Genomic DNA, 16,551 nt, shown 5'->3' with positions numbered 1-16,551 from the left:
GGTGTGAGGGACATGTGTGTGTGGGTGCGTGCGTGTGGGTGCGTGCGTGTGGGTGCGTGCGTGTGGGTGCGTGTGTGTGGGTGCGTGTGTGTGGGTGCGTGTGTGTGGGTGCGTGTGTGTGGGTGCGTGTGTGTGGGTGCGTGTGTGTGGGTGCGTGTGTGTGGGTGCGTGTGTGTGGGTGCGTGCGTGTGGGTGCGTGTGTGTGGGTGCGTGTGTGTGGGTGCGTGTGTGTGGGTGCGTGCGTGTGGGTGCGTGTGTGTGGGTGCGTGTGTGTGGGTGCGTGTGTGTGGGTGCGTGTGTGTGGGTGCGTGTGTGTGGGTGCGTGTGTGTGGGTGCGTGTGTGTGGGTGCGTGTGTGTGGGTGCGTGTGTGTGGGTGCGTGTGTGTGGGTGCGTGTGTGTGGGTGCGTGTGTGTGGGTGCGTGTGTGTGGGTGCGTGTGTGTGGGTGCGTGTGTGTGGGTGCGTGTGTGTGGGTGCGTGTGTGTGGGTGCGTGTGTGTGGGTGCGTGTGTGTGGGTGCGTGTGTGTGGGTGCGTGTGTGTGGGTGCGTGTGTGTGGGTGCGTGTGTGTGGGTGCGTGTGTGTGGGTGCGTGTGTGTGGGTGCGTGTGTGTGGGTGCGTGTGTGTGGGTGCGTGTGTGTGGGTGCGTGTGTGTGGGTGCGTGTGTGTGGGTGCGTGTGTGTGGGTGCGTGTGTGTGGGTGCGTGTGTGTGGGTGCGTGTGTGTGGGTGCGTGTGTGTGGGTGCGTGTGTGTGGGTGCGTGTGTGTGGGTGCGTGTGTGTGGGTGCGTGTGTGTGGGTGCGTGTGTGTGGGTGCGTGTGTGTGGGTGCGTGTGTGTGGGTGCGTGTGTGTGGGTGCGTGTGTGTGGGTGCGTGTGTGTGGGTGCGTGTGTGTGGGTGCGTGTGTGTGGGTGCGTGTGTGTGGGTGCGTGTGTGTGGGTGCGTGTGTGTGGGTGCGTGTGTGTGGGTGCGTGCGTGTGGGTGCGTGTGTGTGGGTGCGTGTGTGTGGGTGCGTGTGTGTGGGTGCGTGTGTGTGGGTGCGTGTGTGTGGGTGCGTGCGTGTGGGTGCGTGCGTGTGGGTGCGTGTGTGTGGGTGCGTGCGTGTGGGTGCGTGCGTGTGGGTGCGTGTGTGTGGGTGCGTGCGTGTGGGTGCGTGTGTGTGGGTGCGTGTGTGTGGGTGCGTGTGTGTGGGTGCGTGCGTGTGGGTGCGTGCGTGTGGGTGCGTGTGTGTGGGTGCGTGTGTGTGGGTGCGTGTGTGTGGGTGCGTGTGTGTGGGTGCGTGTGTGTGGGTGCGTGTGTGTGGGTGCGTGCGTGTGGGTGCGTGTGTGTGGGTGCGTGTGTGTGGGTGCGTGTGTGTGGGTGCGTGTGTGTGGGTGCGTGTGTGTGGGTGCGTGTGTGTGGGTGCGTGTGTGTGGGTGCGTGTGTGTGGGTGCGTGTGTGTGGGTGCGTGTGTGTGGGTGCGTGTGTGTGGGTGCGTGTGTGTGGGTGCGTGTGTGTGGGTGCGTGTGTGTGGGTGCGTGTGTGTGGGTGCGTGTGTGTGGGTGCGTGTGTGTGGGTGCGTGTGTGTGGGTGCGTGTGTGTGGGTGCGTGTGTGTGGGTGCGTGTGTGTGGGTGCGTGTGTGTGGGTGCGTGTGTGTGGGTGCGTGTGTGTGGGTGCGTGTGTGTGGGTGCGTGTGTGTGGGTGCGTGTGTGTGGGTGCGTGTGTGTGGGTGCGTGTGTGTGGGTGCGTGTGTGTGGGTGCGTGTGTGTGGGTGCGTGTGTGTGGGTGCGTGTGTGTGGGTGCGTGTGTGTGGGTGCGTGTGTGTGGGTGCGTGTGTGTGGGTGCGTGTGTGTGGGTGCGTGTGTGTGGGTGCGTGTGTGTGGGTGCGTGTGTGTGGGTGCGTGTGTGTGGGTGCGTGTGTGTGGGTGCGTGTGTGTGGGTGCGTGTGTGTGGGTGCGTGTGTGTGGGTGCGTGTGTGTGGGTGCGTGTGTGTGGGTGCGTGTGTGTGGGTGCGTGTGTGTGGGTGCGTGTGTGTGGGTGCGTGTGTGTGGGTGCGTGTGTGTGGGTGCGTGTGTGTGGGTGCGTGTGTGTGGGTGCGTGTGTGTGGGTGCGTGTGTGTGGGTGCGTGTGTGTGGGTGCGTGTGTGTGGGTGCGTGTGTGTGGGTGCGTGTGTGTGGGTGCGTGTGTGTGGGTGCGTGTGTGTGGGTGCGTGTGTGTGGGTGCGTGTGTGTGGGTGCGTGTGTGTGGGTGCGTGTGTGTGGGTGCGTGTGTGTGGGTGCGTGTGTGTGGGTGCGTGTGTGTGGGTGCGTGTGTGTGGGTGCGTGTGTGTGGGTGCGTGTGTGTGGGTGCGTGTGTGTGGGTGCGTGTGTGTGGGTGCGTGTGTGTGGGTGCGTGTGTGTGGGTGCGTGTGTGTGGGTGCGTGTGTGTGGGTGCGTGTGTGTGGGTGCGTGTGTGTGGGTGCGTGTGTGTGGGTGCGTGTGTGTGGGTGCGTGTGTGTGGGTGCGTGTGTGTGGGTGCGTGTGTGTGGGTGCGTGTGTGTGGGTGCGTGTGTGTGGGTGCGTGTGTGTGGGTGCGTGTGTGTGGGTGCGTGTGTGTGGGTGCGTGTGTGTGGGTGCGTGTGTGTGGGTGCGTGTGTGTGGGTGCGTGTGTGTGGGTGCGTGTGTGTGGGTGCGTGTGTGTGGGTGCGTGTGTGTGGGTGCGTGTGTGTGGGTGCGTGTGTGTGGGTGCGTGTGTGTGGGTGCGTGTGTGTGGGTGCGTGTGTGTGGGTGCGTGTGTGTGGGTGCGTGTGTGTGGGTGCGTGTGTGTGGGTGCGTGTGTGTGGGTGCGTGTGTGTGGGTGCGTGTGTGTGGGTGCGTGTGTGTGGGTGCGTGCGTGTGGGTGCGTGCGTGTGGGTGCGTGCGTGTGGGTGCGTGCGTGTGGGTGCGTGCGTGTGGGTGCGTGCGTGTGGGTGCGTGCGTGTGGGTGCGTGCGTGTGGGTGCGTGCGTGTGGGTGCGTGCGTGTGGGTGCGTGCGTGTGGGTGCGTGCGTGTGGGTGCGTGCGTGTGGGTGCGTGCGTGTGGGTGCGTGCGTGTGGGTGCGTGCGTGTGGGTGCGTGCGTGTGGGTGGGTGCGTGTGGGTGGGTGCGTGTGGGTGGGTGCGTGTGGGTGGGTGCGTGTGGGTGGGTGGGTGCGTGTGTGTGGGTGCGTGTGTGTGGGTGCGTGTGTGTGGGTGCGTGTGTGTGGGTGCGTGTGTGTGGGTGCGTGTGTGTGGGTGCGTGTGCGTGGGTGCGTGTGCGTGGGTGCGTGTGCGTGGGTGCGTGTGCGTGGGTGCGTGTGCGTGGGTGCGTGTGCGTGGGTGCGTGTGCGTGGGTGCGTGTGCGTGGGTGCGTGTGCGTGTGCGTGGGTGCGTGTGCGTGGGTGCGTGTGCGTGGGTGCGTGTGCGTGGGTGCGTGTGCGTGGGTGCGCGCGGGTGCGCGCGGGTGCGCGCGTGCGGGTGCGCGGGTGCGCGCGGGTGCGTGCGCGCGGGTGCGTGCGCGCGGGTGCGTGCGCGCGGGTGCGCGCGGGCGGGTGCGCGCGGGCGGGTGCGCGCGGGCGGGTGCGCGCGGGCGGGTGCGCGCGGGCGGGTGCGCGCGGGTGGGTGCGTGCGGGCGGGTGGGTGCGCGCGGGCGGGTGGGTGCGCGCGGGCGGGTGGGTGCGCGCGGGCGGGTGGGTGGGTGCGCGCGGGTGGGTGGGTGCGCGCGGGTGGGTGGGTGCGCGCGGGTGGGTGGGTGCGCGCGGGTGGGTGGGTGCGCGCGGGTGGGTGCGCGCGGGTGGGTGGGTGGGTGGGTGGGTGCGCGTGGGTGGGTGGGTGCGCGTGGGTGGGTGGGTGCGCGTGGGTGCGCGTGTGTGGGTGGGTGCGCGTGTGTGGGTGGGTGCGCGTGTGTGGGTGGGTGCGCGTGTGTGGGTGGGTGCGCGTGTGTGGGTGGGTGCGCGTGTGTGGGTGGGTGCGCGTGTGTGGGTGGGTGCGCGTGTGTGGGTGGGTGCGCGTGTGTGGGTGGGTGCGTGCGTGCGTGCGGGTGCGTGCGTGCGGGTGCGCGTGTGTGGGTGGGTGCGCGTGCGTGCGGGTGCGGGAGGGTGGGTGCGTGCGGGTGGGTGCGTGCGGGCGGGTGGGTGCGGGCGGGTGGGTGGGTGCGGGCAGGTGCGGGCGTGCAGGCGCGTGCGTGCGTGTGTGGGTGCGTGTGTGGGTGCGTGCGTGGGTGCGTGCGCGTGTGTGTGTGTGATATGTGCGCGTGTGTCGGTGTGAGGGGCATGTGGGTGTGGGTGGGTGGGTGTGTGTGTGGGGGGGGGGGGGTGTGTGTGTGTCTGTGTGTGTGTCTGTGTGTGTAGCCTGCAGTCTCTGTCCACTCTCTCTCTCTCACACACGGAGTGACTTGTTGTTTGGTGACTCCAGGCTGAAGAAGAGGCTCGGAGGAACCGGCTGATGCGAGACATGGCCCAACTCCGGCTGCAGGTGAGGAGGCGGCTCCGCTGCGAGGGGTGTGGGGGGAGAGACTGAATTCACAATGTGGTCGTTGGGGAAATGCTCGCTTCTGCCCTGCTGCAGTACACTATTCCAGACAGCAGAGGGCGCCCTAAGCTCCCTGGCCAATGAATTGAAGAACATCTTGTATTTATATAGCAACCTCCAGATGTCCCAACACTGACCCTCCCACAGTGCGGGGCATCCTCAGCACTGACCCTCCCACAGTGCGGGGCGTCCTCAGCACTGACCCTCCCACAGTGCGGCGCTCCCTCAGCACTGACCCTCCCACAGTGCGGCACTCCCTCAGCACCGACCCTCCCACAGTGCGGCGCTCCCTCAGCACCGACCCTCCCACAGTGCGGCGCACCCTCAGCACTGACCCTCCCACAGTGCGGCGCTCCCTCAGCACTGACCCTCCCACAGTGCAGCGCTCCCTCAGCACTGATCCTCCCACAGTGCGGCGCTCCCTCAGCACTGACCCTCCCACAGTGCAGCGCTCCCTCAGCTTTGACCCTCCCACAGTGCGGCGCTCCCTCAGCACTGACCCTCCCACAGTGCAGCGCTCCCACAGTGCAGCGCTCCTTCAGCTTTGACCCTCCCACAGTGCAGCGCTCCCTCAGCACTGACCCTCCCACAGTGCGGCACTCCCTCAGCACCGACCCTCCCACAGTGCGGCACTCCCTCAGCACTGACCCTCCCACAGTGCAGCGCTCCCACAGTGCAGCGCTCCCTCAGCTTTGACCCTCCCACAGTGCAGCGCTCCCTCAGCACTGACCCTCCCACAGTGCGGCGCTCCCTCAGCACTGACCCTCCCACAGTGCAGCGCTCCCTCAGCACTGACCCTCCCACAGTGCGGCGCTCCCTCAGCACTGAAACCCCACAGTGCAACTGTGGATTTAATTCTATAATCCTTTCTCTCTCTCTGTGTCTGACGCAGCTGGAAGTGTCACAGTTGGAAGGGAGTCTGCAGCAGCCCAAGAGCCAGTCCACCATGTCACCGTATCTGATCCCCAACACCCAGGCCATCTGCCAACAACTGGTGAACATCCGACAACTGGCAAACAGCGGCCGCTTTATCATCATCATCCCCCGGACCGGTAGGTGACCCCCCTCCCCTCCCCCTGCTGTACCTGTTCTGGGAGTGTTTGATGGGGGACAGTGTCGAGGGAGCTTTACTCTGTATCTAACCCCGTGTTGTACCTGTCCTGGGAGTGTTTCTTGGGGGACTATGTAGAGGGAACTATACTCTGTATCTAACCCCGTGCTGTACCTGTCCTGGGAGTGTTTGATGGGGGACAGTGTAGAGGGAACTTTACTCTGTATCTAACCCCGTGCTGTACCTGTCCTGGGAGTGTTTGAAGGGGGACAGTGTAGAGGGAGCTTTACTCTGTATCTAACCCCGTGCTGTACCTGTCCTGGGAGTGTTTGAAGGGGGACAGTGTAGAGAGAGCTTTACTCTGTATCTAACCCCGTGCTGTACCTGTCCTGGGAGTGTTTGATGGGGGACAGTGTAGAGGGAGCTTTAGTCTGTATCTAACCCCGTGCTGTACCTGTCCTGGGAGTGTTTGATGGGGACAGTGTAGAGGGAGCTTTACTCTGTATCTAACCCCGTGCTGTACCTGTCCTGGGAGTGTTTGATGGGGACAGTCTAGAGGGAGCTTTGCTCTGTATCTAACCCCGTGCTGTACCTGTCCTGGGAGTGTTTGATGGGGACAGTTTAGAGGGAGCTTTACTCTGTATCTAACCCCGTGCTGTACCTGTCCTGGGAGTGTTTGATGGGGACAGTGTAGAGGGAGCTTTACTCTGTATCTAACCCCGTGCTGTACCTGTCCTGGGAGTGTTTGATGGGGACAGTCTAGAGGGAGCTTTGCTCTGTATCTAACCCCGTGCTGTACCTGTCCTGGGAGTGTTTGATGGGGACAGTTTAGAGGGAGCTTTACTCTGTATCTAACCCCGTGCTGTACCTGTCCTGGGAGTGTTTGATGGGGACAGTGTAGAGGGAGCTTTACTCTGTATCTAACCCCGTGCTGTGGAGTGTTGGATGGGGGACATTTCAGCTGTAACATTTCCTGCGCTCTTGTTCCCCACTCAGTAATCGACGGGCTGGATTTCCTGAAGAAGGAACATCCTGGAGCGAGAGATGCAATCCGCTTCCTGGAGTCAGAGTTCAAAAAGGGTAACCGGTAAGTTGGAGGCTCGATTGGCGGGTGCCTGTGGCAGTGTTGGAGACAGCAGCCGTGTTGGAAAGAGGCTTTGCATTCGGGCAGTAGATATCAGAGCAGGAGGTGTCCCTGCTATTGAAAGGATGGGTGTGGGAGGATTCTGGTGTGGAGTAGCTACCCCAGCACAGAGCAGAGGGGCCGAATGGAATGTGCTGTCAAATCCATGTGAATTTGGCCAGGAATGCAAGCGCTCGATGGATCTTAAATGCCGCTATCGTACCTGCTCCCACCCCCTCCCCGGGCAGCGCGTTCCAGACATTCACCACCCTCTGTGTAAAAAAACTTACCTCGCACATCTCCTCTAAACTTTCCCCACGCACCTTAAACCTGTGTCCCCGAGTACTTCACTCTTCCACCCTGGGGAAAGAGCACCTGACTATCCACTCTGTCCGTGCCCCTCATAATCTTGTAGACCTCTATCAGGTCGCCCCCCCCTCAACCTCCGTCGTTCCAGTGAGAACAAATCAATTTTCTCCAACCTCTCCTCATAGCTAATGCCCTCCACACCAGGCAACATCCTGGTAAATCTTTTCTGTACCCTCTCCAAAACCTCCACATCCTTCTGGTAGTGTGGCGACCAGAATTGTTCACAATGAGGCCTAACTAAGGTTCTGTACAGCTGCCAATTTTTATACTCAGTGCCCCGGCCGATGAAGGCAAGCATGCCGTATGCCTTCTTGACTACCTTCTCCACCTGCGTTGCCACTTTCAGTGACCTGTGTACCTGTACGCCCAGATTCCTCTGCCTGTCAATACTCCTCGGGGTTCTACCATTTACTCTATAATTCCTACATGCATTGGACCTTCCAAAATGCATTACCTTACATTTATCTGGATTAAATTCCATCTGCCGTCCCTCCGCCCAAGTCTCTTGGTCGATATCTTGCTGTATCCTCTGACAATCCTTTTCACGATCCGCAACTCCACCAATTTTGGTGTGGTCTGTGAACGTAGTAACCAGACCAGACATTGGTGCGGCCACGTTCGGAGTACTGTGGACAATTCTGGTCACCCTGCTGTAGGAAGGATGTTATTAAACAGGAAAGGGGGCAAAAAAAGATTTACAGGGATGTTACCAGAAGGTTTAGATTCTAAGGAGAGGCTGGAAAGACGAGGATATTTTTTTCCCTGGAGCGTAGAAGGATGAGTGGGTCGGGGGTGGGGGCGACCTTATAGAGGTTTATAAAATCATTAGGGGTATAGATCAGGTGAACATCTGGGGTCTTTTTCCCCAGGGTAGGGGTGGGAGTCCAAAACTAGAGGGTAGAGGTTGAAGGTGAGAGGGGAAAGGGGGACCCGAGGGGTAACTTTTTCACACAGAGGGTGGTGCGTGTGTGGCATGAGCAGCCAGAGGGGGTGGTAGAGGCGGCTACAATGACAACATTTAAAAGACATTTGGACAGATACATGGATGGGGAAAGGTTTAGAGGGATACAGGCCAAACGCAGGCAAACAGGACTAGTTCAGATCCCTGGTGGGCATGGAGGAGATGGGCCGAAGGGCCTGTATCCGTGCTGTATATCTCTACGACTCTACTCAGCTCCTCGACATCACTCGTATCCACTCAGTGACTGATCACTCACAATTCCCTGGAATAGAGTACTCCAAAGATTCACCACCCTCGAGTCAAGAAGGTTCTCCGAGTCTGCCCCCAGACTCTCACGTCAGAGATTAGACAGATGGGGCATAGAGACCAGAAGCAGGAGGAGGCCATTCGGCCCTTCCAGCCTGCTCTGCCATTCATTATGAATTCACGGCTGGTTATCAAATTCAATATCCTGATCCCCTTCTTGCCCCCCCCCCCCCCCCCCCCCCCCCATTTCCCTCGATCCCTTTAGCTCCAAGAGCTATATCTGATTTCTTCTCCAAATCTCACAACGTTTTGGCCTCAACTACTTTCTGTGGGAGTGAATTCCACACATTCACCACCCTCTGGGTGAAGAAATTTCCCCTCACCTCAGTCCTAAAAGGTTTACCCCGTATCCTCAAACTATGACCCCCTCGTTCTGGACTCCCCCCACCATCGGGAACATTCTTTCTGAATCTATCCTGTTAGAATTTTATAAGTTTCTATGAAATTCCCTCTCACTCTTCTAAACTCCAGTGAATATAATCCTAATCGACTTAGTCTCTCCTCATATGACAGACCCGGAATCAGCTTGGTAAACCTGCGCTGCGCTGCGCTCCCTCTATAGCAAGGACATCCTGCCTCAGATAAGGACACCAAAACTGCACACAATACTCCAGACACACACGAATCTGCGAAATTCCATTATATACAGAATAACAAATGCCCGGGTGTGAGTTACAGACTGGAACCTAATCGAGGGGTTCGGGGTGGTTTATATATAGAATAACAGATACCCAGGAGTGAGTTACAGACTGGAATCTAATCGAGGGGTTCGGGGTGGTTTATATATAGAATAACAGATACCCGGGAGTGAGTTACAGACTGGAATCTAATCGAGGGGTTCGGGGTGGTTTATATATAGAATAGATACCCGGGAGTGAGTTACAGACTGGAATCTAATCGAGGGGTTCGGGGTGGTTTATATATAGAATAACAGATACCCGGGAGTGAGTTACAGAGTGGAATCTAATCGAGGGGTTCGGGGTGGTTTATATATAGAATAACAGATACCCGGGAGTGAGTTACAGACTGGAATCTAATCGAGGGGTTTGGGGAGGTTTATATATAGAATAACAGATACCCGGGAGTGAGTTACAGACTGGAATCTAATCGAGGGGTTCGGGGTGGTTTATATATAGAATAACAGATACCCGGGAGTGAGTTACAGAGTGGAATCTAATTGAGGGGTTCGGGGTGGTTTATATAGAGAATAACAGATACCCGGGAGTGAGTTACAGACTGGAATCTAATCGAGGGGTTCGGAGTGGTTTATATACAGAATAACAGATACCCGGGAGTGAGTTACAGACTGGAATCTAATCGAGGGGTTTGGGGAGGTTTATATACAGAATAACAGATACCCGGGAGTGAGTTACAGACTGGAATCTAATCGAGGGGTTCGGGGTGGTTTATATATAGAATAACAGATACCCGGGAGTGAGTTACAGACTGGAATCTAATCGAGGTGTTCGGGGTGGGTTTATATATAGAATAACAGATACCCGGGAGTGAGTTACAGACTGGAATCTAATCGAGGGGTTCGGGTGGTTTATATATAGAATAACACCTACCCGGGAGTGAGTTACAGACTGGAATCTAATCGAGGGGTTCGGGGTGGTTTATATATAGAATAACAGATACCCGGGAGTGGGTTACAGACTGGAATCTAATCGAGGGGTTCGGGGTGGTTTATATATAGAATAACAGATACCCGGGAGTGAGTTACAGACTGGAATCTAATCGAGGGGTTCGGGGTGGTTTATATATAGAATAACAGATACCCGGGAGTGAGTTACAGACTGGAATCTAATCGAGGGGTTCGGGGTGGTTTATATATAGAATAACAGATACCCGGGAGTGAGTTACAGACTGGAATCTAATCGAGGGGTTTGGGGTGGTTTATATATAGAATAACAGATACCCGGGAGTGAGTTACAGACTGGAATCTAATCGAGGGGTTCGGGGTGGTTTATATATAGAATAACAGATACCCGGGAGTGAGTTACAGACTGGTATCTAATCGAGGGGTTCGGGGTGGTTTATATATAGAATAACAGATACCCGGGAGTGAGTTACAGACTGGAATCTAATCGAGGGGTTCGGGGTGGTTTATACATAGAATAACAGATACCCGGGAGTGAGTTACAGACTGGAATCTAATCGAGGGGTTCGGGGTGGTTTATACATAGAATAACAGATACCCGGGAGTGAGTTACAGACTGGAATCTAATCGAGGGGTTCGGGGTGGTTTATATATAGAATAACCGACACCCGGGAGTGAGTTACAGACTGGAATCTAATCGAGGGGTTCGGGGTGGTTTATATATAGAATAACAGATACCCGGGAGCGAGTTACAGACTGGAATCTCATCGAGGGGGGTTTAGATTGGTGAGGATGGTATATTTGCTGTCATTTCTAACCTATGCCATCCCGAACCCAGGTATATCCGCTGCCAACGAGACACTGGAAGGACTGTGGAGAGGCACAGACTGAAGAGGCAGGATCTGGATGCATGGTAAGGCGGACAGGATAAAACCTCTTCCTCTCCGGAAGCTGATCCTTCGCCATTATTTCATTTCTTTTCTCCTGTGAGCCCTGACGATTGAAGAGTTTGCATCTTCAATGGCCAACCCTTTCGCCGGGACGCCTTATCCCTGGGAGAGCTATTTCTGTGGATTCAGTCGCGAGACAGTTTGCACAAGGGGCAGACATTTCATTTGAGCTATCATTCACCCCCTCCCCGTCCCAAATGCAAGGCTTGCATTTGTCTAGTGCCCTTCTCCTCCCCCTCAGGACACTCCCAAGATGCTTTAAGAGCCTTTGACAAGTGTCGCCACATTGGCAGCTACATTGCTCATTCCCGAAGCAACTTCACAATGACGGAGATCTCTTAGGTCTGTGGGTTGTGGGATAAAAATTAGCCCCAGGACACAAAGGGAGAACTCCCTCACTCCCACCCCTCCCGACTGCTCTTTACATAGACAGTGCGGCGCTCCCTCAGCACTGACCCTCACACAGTGCGGCGCTCCCTCAGCACTGACCCTCACACAGTGCGGCGCTCCCTCAGCACTGACCCTCACACAGTGCGGCGCTCCCTCAGCACTGACCCTCACACAGTGCGGCGCTCCCTCAGCACTGACCCTCACACAGTGCGGCGCTCCCTCAGCACCGACCCTCCAAAAGTGCGGCGCTCCCTCAGCACTGACCCTCCCACAGTGCGGCGCTCCCTCAGCACTGACCCTCCCACAGTGCGACGCTCCCTCAGCACTGACCCTCCCACAGTGCTGCACTCCCTCAGCACTGACCCTCCCACAGTGCGGCGCTCCCTCAGCACTGACCCTCCCACAGTGCTGCACTCCCTCAGCACTGACCCTCCCACAGTGCGGGGCTCCCTCAGCACTGACCCTCCCACAGTGCGGCGCTCCCTCAGCACTGACCCTCCCACAGTGCGGGGCTCCCTCAGCACCGACCCTCCCACAGTGCTGCACTCCCTCAGCACTGACCCTCCCACAGTGCGGCGCTCCCTCAGCACTGACCCTCCCACAGTGCGACGCTCCCTCAGCACCGACCCTCCCACAGTGCGGCGCTCCCTCAGCACCGACCCTCCCACAGTGCGGCGCTCCCTCAGCACCGACCCTCCCACAGTGCGGCACTCCCTCAGCACCGACCCTCCCACAGTGCGGCACTCCCTCTGCACTGACCCTCCCACAGTGCGGTGCTCCCTCTGCACTGACCCTCCCACAGTGCGGCGCTCCCTCTGCACTGACCCTCCCACAGTGCGGCGCTCCCTCTGCCCAGTTTTGCTGATACACTGTTGTAAAAGTGAGCTTAAATGACCCTTAGTGCAGTGAAACATTGCCTCAGCAAGGCTTGCATGGTCTCGTCCAATGTTAGGCCCTTTTCGGAGGCAGTTGAGAGTCAACCACATTGCTGTGGTTCTGGGAGTCACATGTAGGCCAGACCGGGGTAAGGACGGCAGATTTCCTTCCCTAAAGGGAACCAGATGGGTTTTTCCGACAGTCCAATATCTCGGCATTACGGAAAGCAGTTTAACTGCTCTCGTCTCAAGCCTCTGGGTGACGCAGTCCAGTGAGCTCCAACTCCACACCCTCCCCCTCTCAGCGTGAGAGGGGGAGGTTCCTGTTCAAGGCAGCAGCACCCCTGGACGTGACGGCTCGTTAACTCGCCTGCTTTCTGGCGTACATTCTCTTTGTGACAGGCACTTGTACAAGATTCTGGACAGCTGCAAACAGCTCACTCTGTCTCAGGGCAACAGCGAGGAGGAGGTGGCTGGGCATGGTCACGATTCTAACTGAGTTCTCCCCGGACAACCCCAACTCGCTCTCCAACCACGTACAGGTCAGTCACCCTCAGACCATCCGCATCGCGTGAATCTAGTGTCCCTCTCCCTCTCTGCTCCCCTCTCTCCGCCTCCCTCCCCCCGCTCTCCGCCTCCCTCCCCCCCTCTCTCTGCCTCCCTCCCCCTCTCTCCGCCTCCCTCCCCCCTCTCTCCGCCTCCCTCCCCCCTCTCCGCCTCCCTCCCCCTCTCTCCGCCTCCCTCCCCCCTCTCTCCGCCTCCCTCCCCCCTCTCTCCGCCTCCCTCCCCCCTCTCTCCGCCTCCCTCCCCCCTCTCTCCGCCTCCCTCCCCCCTCTCTCCGCCTCCCTCCCCCCTTCTCTCCGCCTCCCTCCCCCCTCTCTCCGCCTCCCTCCCCCATCTCTCCGCCTCCCTCCCCCCCTCTCTCCGCCTCCCTCCCCCCTCTCTCCGCCTCCCTCCCCCCTCTCTCCGCCTCCCTCCCCCCTCTCTCCGCCTCCCTCCCCCTCTCTCCGCCTCCCTCCCCCCCTCTCCGCCTCCCTCCCCCCTCTCTCCGCCTCCCTCCCCCCTCTCTCCGCCTCCCTCCCCCCTCTCTCCGCCTCCCTCCCCCTCTCTCCGCCTCCCTCCCCCCTCTCTCCGCCTCCCTCCCCCCTTCTCTCCGCCTCCCTCCCCCCCCCTCTCCGCCTCCCTCCCCCCTCTCTCCGCCTCCCTCCCCCCTCTCTCCGCCTCCCTCCCCCCTTCTCACCGCCTCCCTCCCCCCTCTCTCCGCCTCCCTCCCCCCTCTCTCCGCCTCCCTCCCCCCTCTCTCCGCCTCCCTCCCCCCTCTCCCCGCCTCCCTCCCCCCTCTCTCCGCCTCCCTCCCCCCTCTCTCCGCCTCCCTCCCCCCTCTCTCCGCCTCCCTCCCCCTCTCTCCGCCTCCCTCCCCCTCTCTCCGCCTCCCTCCCCCTCTCTCCGCCTCCCTCCCCCCTCTCTCCGCCTCCCTCCCCCCTCTCTCCGCCTCCCTCCCCCCTCTCTCCGCCTCCCTCCCCCCTCTCTCCGCCTCCCTCCCCCCTCTCTCCGCCTCCCTCCCCCCTCTCTCCGCCTCCCTCCCCCCTCTCTCCGCCTCCCTCCCCCCTCTCTCCCGCCTCCCTCCCCCCTCTCTCCGCCTCCCTCCCCCCTCTCTCCGCCTCCCTCCCCCCTCTCTCCGCCTCCCTCCCCCCTCTCTCCGCCTCCCTCCCCCCTCTCTCCGCCTCCCTCCCCCCTCTCTCCGCCTCCCTCCCCCCTCTCTCCGCCTCCCTCCCCCCTCTCTCCGCCTCCCTCCCCCCTCTCTCTGCCTCCCTCCCCCTCTCTCCGCCTCCCTCCCCCCTCTCTCCGCCTCCCTCCCCCCTCTCTCCGCCTCCCTCCCCCCTCTCTCCGCCTCCCTCCCCCCTCTCTCCGCCTCCCTCCCCCCTCTCTCCGCCTCCCTCCCCCCTCTCTCCGCCTCCCTCCCCCCTCTCTCCGCCTCCCTCCCCCCTCTCTCCGCCTCCCTCCCCCCTCTCCGCCTCCCTCCCCCCTCTCCGCCTCCCTCCCCCCTCTCTCGCCTCCCTCCCCCCTCTCTCCGCCTCCCTCCCCCCTCTCCGCCTCCCTCCCCCTCTCTCCGCCTCCCTCCCCCCTCTCTCCGCCTCCCTCCCCCCTCTCTCCGCCTCCCTCCCCCCTCTCTCCGCCTCCCTCCCTCCTCTCTCCGCCTCCCTCCCCCTCTCTCCGCCTCCCTCCGCCCTCTCCGCCTCCCTCCCCCCTCTCTCCGCCTCCCTCCCCCTCTCTCCGCCTCCCTCCCCCTCTCTCCGCCTCCCTCCCCCCTCTCTCCGCCTCCCTCCCCCTCTCTCCGCCTCCCTCCCCCCTTCTCTCCGCCTCCCTCCCCCCTCTCTCCGCCTCCCTCCCCCCTCTCTCCGCCTCCCTCCCCCCTCTCTCCGCCTCCCTCCCCCCTCTCTCCGCCTCCCTCCCCCCTCTCTCCGCCTCCCCTCCCCCCTCTCTCCGCCTCCCTCCCCCCTCTCTCCGCCTCCCTCCCCCCTCTCTCCGCCTCCCTCCCCCCTCTCTCCGCCTTCCTCCCCCCTTCTCTCCGCCTCCCTCCCCCTCTCTCCGCCTCCCTCTCCCCTCTCTCCGCCTCCCTCTCTCCGCCTCCCTCCCCCCTCTCTCCGCCTCCCTCCCCCTCTCTCCGCCTCCCTCCCCCCTCTCTCCGCCTCCCTCCCCCCTCTCTCCGCCTCCCTCTCCTGTCTCTCCGCCTCTCTCGCTCCGCCTCCCTCCCCCTCTCTCCGCCTCCCTCCCCCTCCCTTCGCCTCCCTCCCCCCCCTCTCTGCCTCCCTCCCTCCCCTCTCTGCCTCCCTCCCTCCCCTCTCTGCCTCCCTCCCCCCGTCTCTCTATCCCTCCCCCTCTCTCTCTGCCTCCTTCCCTCCCCCCCACTGCCTCCCTCCTCCCTCTCCCCCCCTGCCTCCCTCCCTCCCCACCACCCCCGCCTCTGCCGCCCTGCCTCCCCACTCTCTATCTGCCTCCCTCCCTCCCCCTTCTGCTTCCCTCCCTCCCCCCCCCTCTGCCGCACTGCCTCCCCCCTCTCTCTGCCTCCCTCCCTCCTCCCCTCCTCTCTCTGCTTCCCTCCCAACCCCCCCCCTCTCTGTCTCCCTCCCTCCCCCACCTCTTTCTCTGACTCCCTCCCTCTCCCTCTAGGGAACGGAGGAGGTTACAGAGATAGGGAGGGTGTGTAGGGGCTGGACGAGGTTAGAGATAGGGAGAAGGTGTAGTGGCTGGAGGAGGATAGATATCGGGAGGGGGTGTAGGGGCTGGAGGAGCTTACAGGGATAGGGAAGGAGTGGGGTGTTGGGGCTGGAGGAGGTTACAGAGACCGGCAGGGGGTGTAGGGGCTGGAGGAGGTTACAGAGGTAGGGACGGGTTGTAGGGACTGGACGAGGTTAGAGATAGGGAGAGGGTGTAGGGGCTGGAGGAGGTTACAGGGATAGGGAGGGGGTGTAGGGGCTGGAGGAGGTTGCAGAGGTAGGGAGGGGGCGTGGGGCCTGGAGGAGGTTACAGAGAGAGGGAGGGGGCGTCGGGGCTGGAGGAGGTTACAGAGATTGGGAGGGGGCGTCGGGGCTGGAGAAGGTTCCAGAGATGGGGAGTGGGTGTCGGGGTTGGAGGAGGTTACAGAGATGGGGAAGGGGTTGGAGGAGGTTACAGAGATAGGGAGGGGGTGTCGGGGCTGGAGGAGGATACAGAGATAGGGAGGGGGTTGTAGGGGGCTGAAGGAGGTTGCAGAGATACGGGAGGGGGGATGTAGGGGCTGGAGGAGGTTGCAGAGATAGTGAGGGGGCTTAGGCGGTGGAGGAGATTAGAGGGATGGGGGGGGGATGGTATCGGAGCTGGAGGAGGTTAGAGGTAGTGTTATGGTTTCAGTTCGAAACTCCAAAGTGTTTGATGAAGCCCACCTGAAGAAGTTTTGCATCTTGAATGTGGTTTGGATAACCATGAAATGTTCCGCTTCAGGTATGATTCAAGTGACCCACGAGGGAGCTTTTACCAAAGAAAGTTTAATTAAGAATATAGTTAATATGTATAGTAAGAAAATGTTAAGAACTTTTATCAATCATGATAACCCTTAAAGATCTTTACAATGTTCCAATCAAACCAATTCCGTAGACAAAAGACAACTTTTACAGGTTTAACATAGACTAATGCATGAATTTTTTTAAAAACTCTTAAAGGTACACTAGCGTGCCCCCCGCTGATTTTGCCGTCTCTTGTCGCAGGCCGCGCTGCATGCCGCTCACGCCAGTGGCGTGGACGTGAAGAACATCCTGGATTTTTACCGCCAGTGGAAGGAGATGGGCTGAAGCACGGCGGTGGGGGGTCACGACCTCGGAAGAACCTCTCCAAACGCGATCAGGCGGCGACGGCGTCCGGTGGAGGCTTATCGGTTTGCCGCCGTGGTC

General features: G+C 60.5%; 1 protein-coding gene across 1 annotated transcript; it reads left to right on the top strand.

Moving 5' to 3' along the window:
- The first annotated feature begins 4,378 nt into the window (after positions 1 to 4,378).
- LOC144491153 (nonsense-mediated mRNA decay factor SMG5-like) lies at positions 4,379 to 16,545 on the top strand. Its single transcript, XM_078208830.1, has 6 exons — positions 4,379 to 4,442; positions 5,392 to 5,551; positions 6,547 to 6,637; positions 10,748 to 10,822; positions 12,527 to 12,666; positions 16,369 to 16,545. Exons 1-5 carry the CDS (start codon positions 4,413 to 4,415, stop codon positions 12,621 to 12,623), a joined length of 453 nt encoding a protein of 150 aa, XP_078064956.1. The 5' UTR covers positions 4,379 to 4,412; the 3' UTR covers positions 12,624 to 12,666; positions 16,369 to 16,545.
- Positions 16,546 to 16,551: the final 6 nt, after the last annotated feature.

This window comes from Mustelus asterias, unplaced genomic scaffold (assembly GCF_964213995.1).
Source record: "Mustelus asterias unplaced genomic scaffold, sMusAst1.hap1.1 HAP1_SCAFFOLD_4576, whole genome shotgun sequence".
Taxonomy (NCBI): Eukaryota; Metazoa; Chordata; class Chondrichthyes; order Carcharhiniformes; family Triakidae; genus Mustelus; species Mustelus asterias.
Note: the sequence above shows the minus strand (reverse complement) of the source record. Positions and strands in the feature narration are given on the sequence as shown.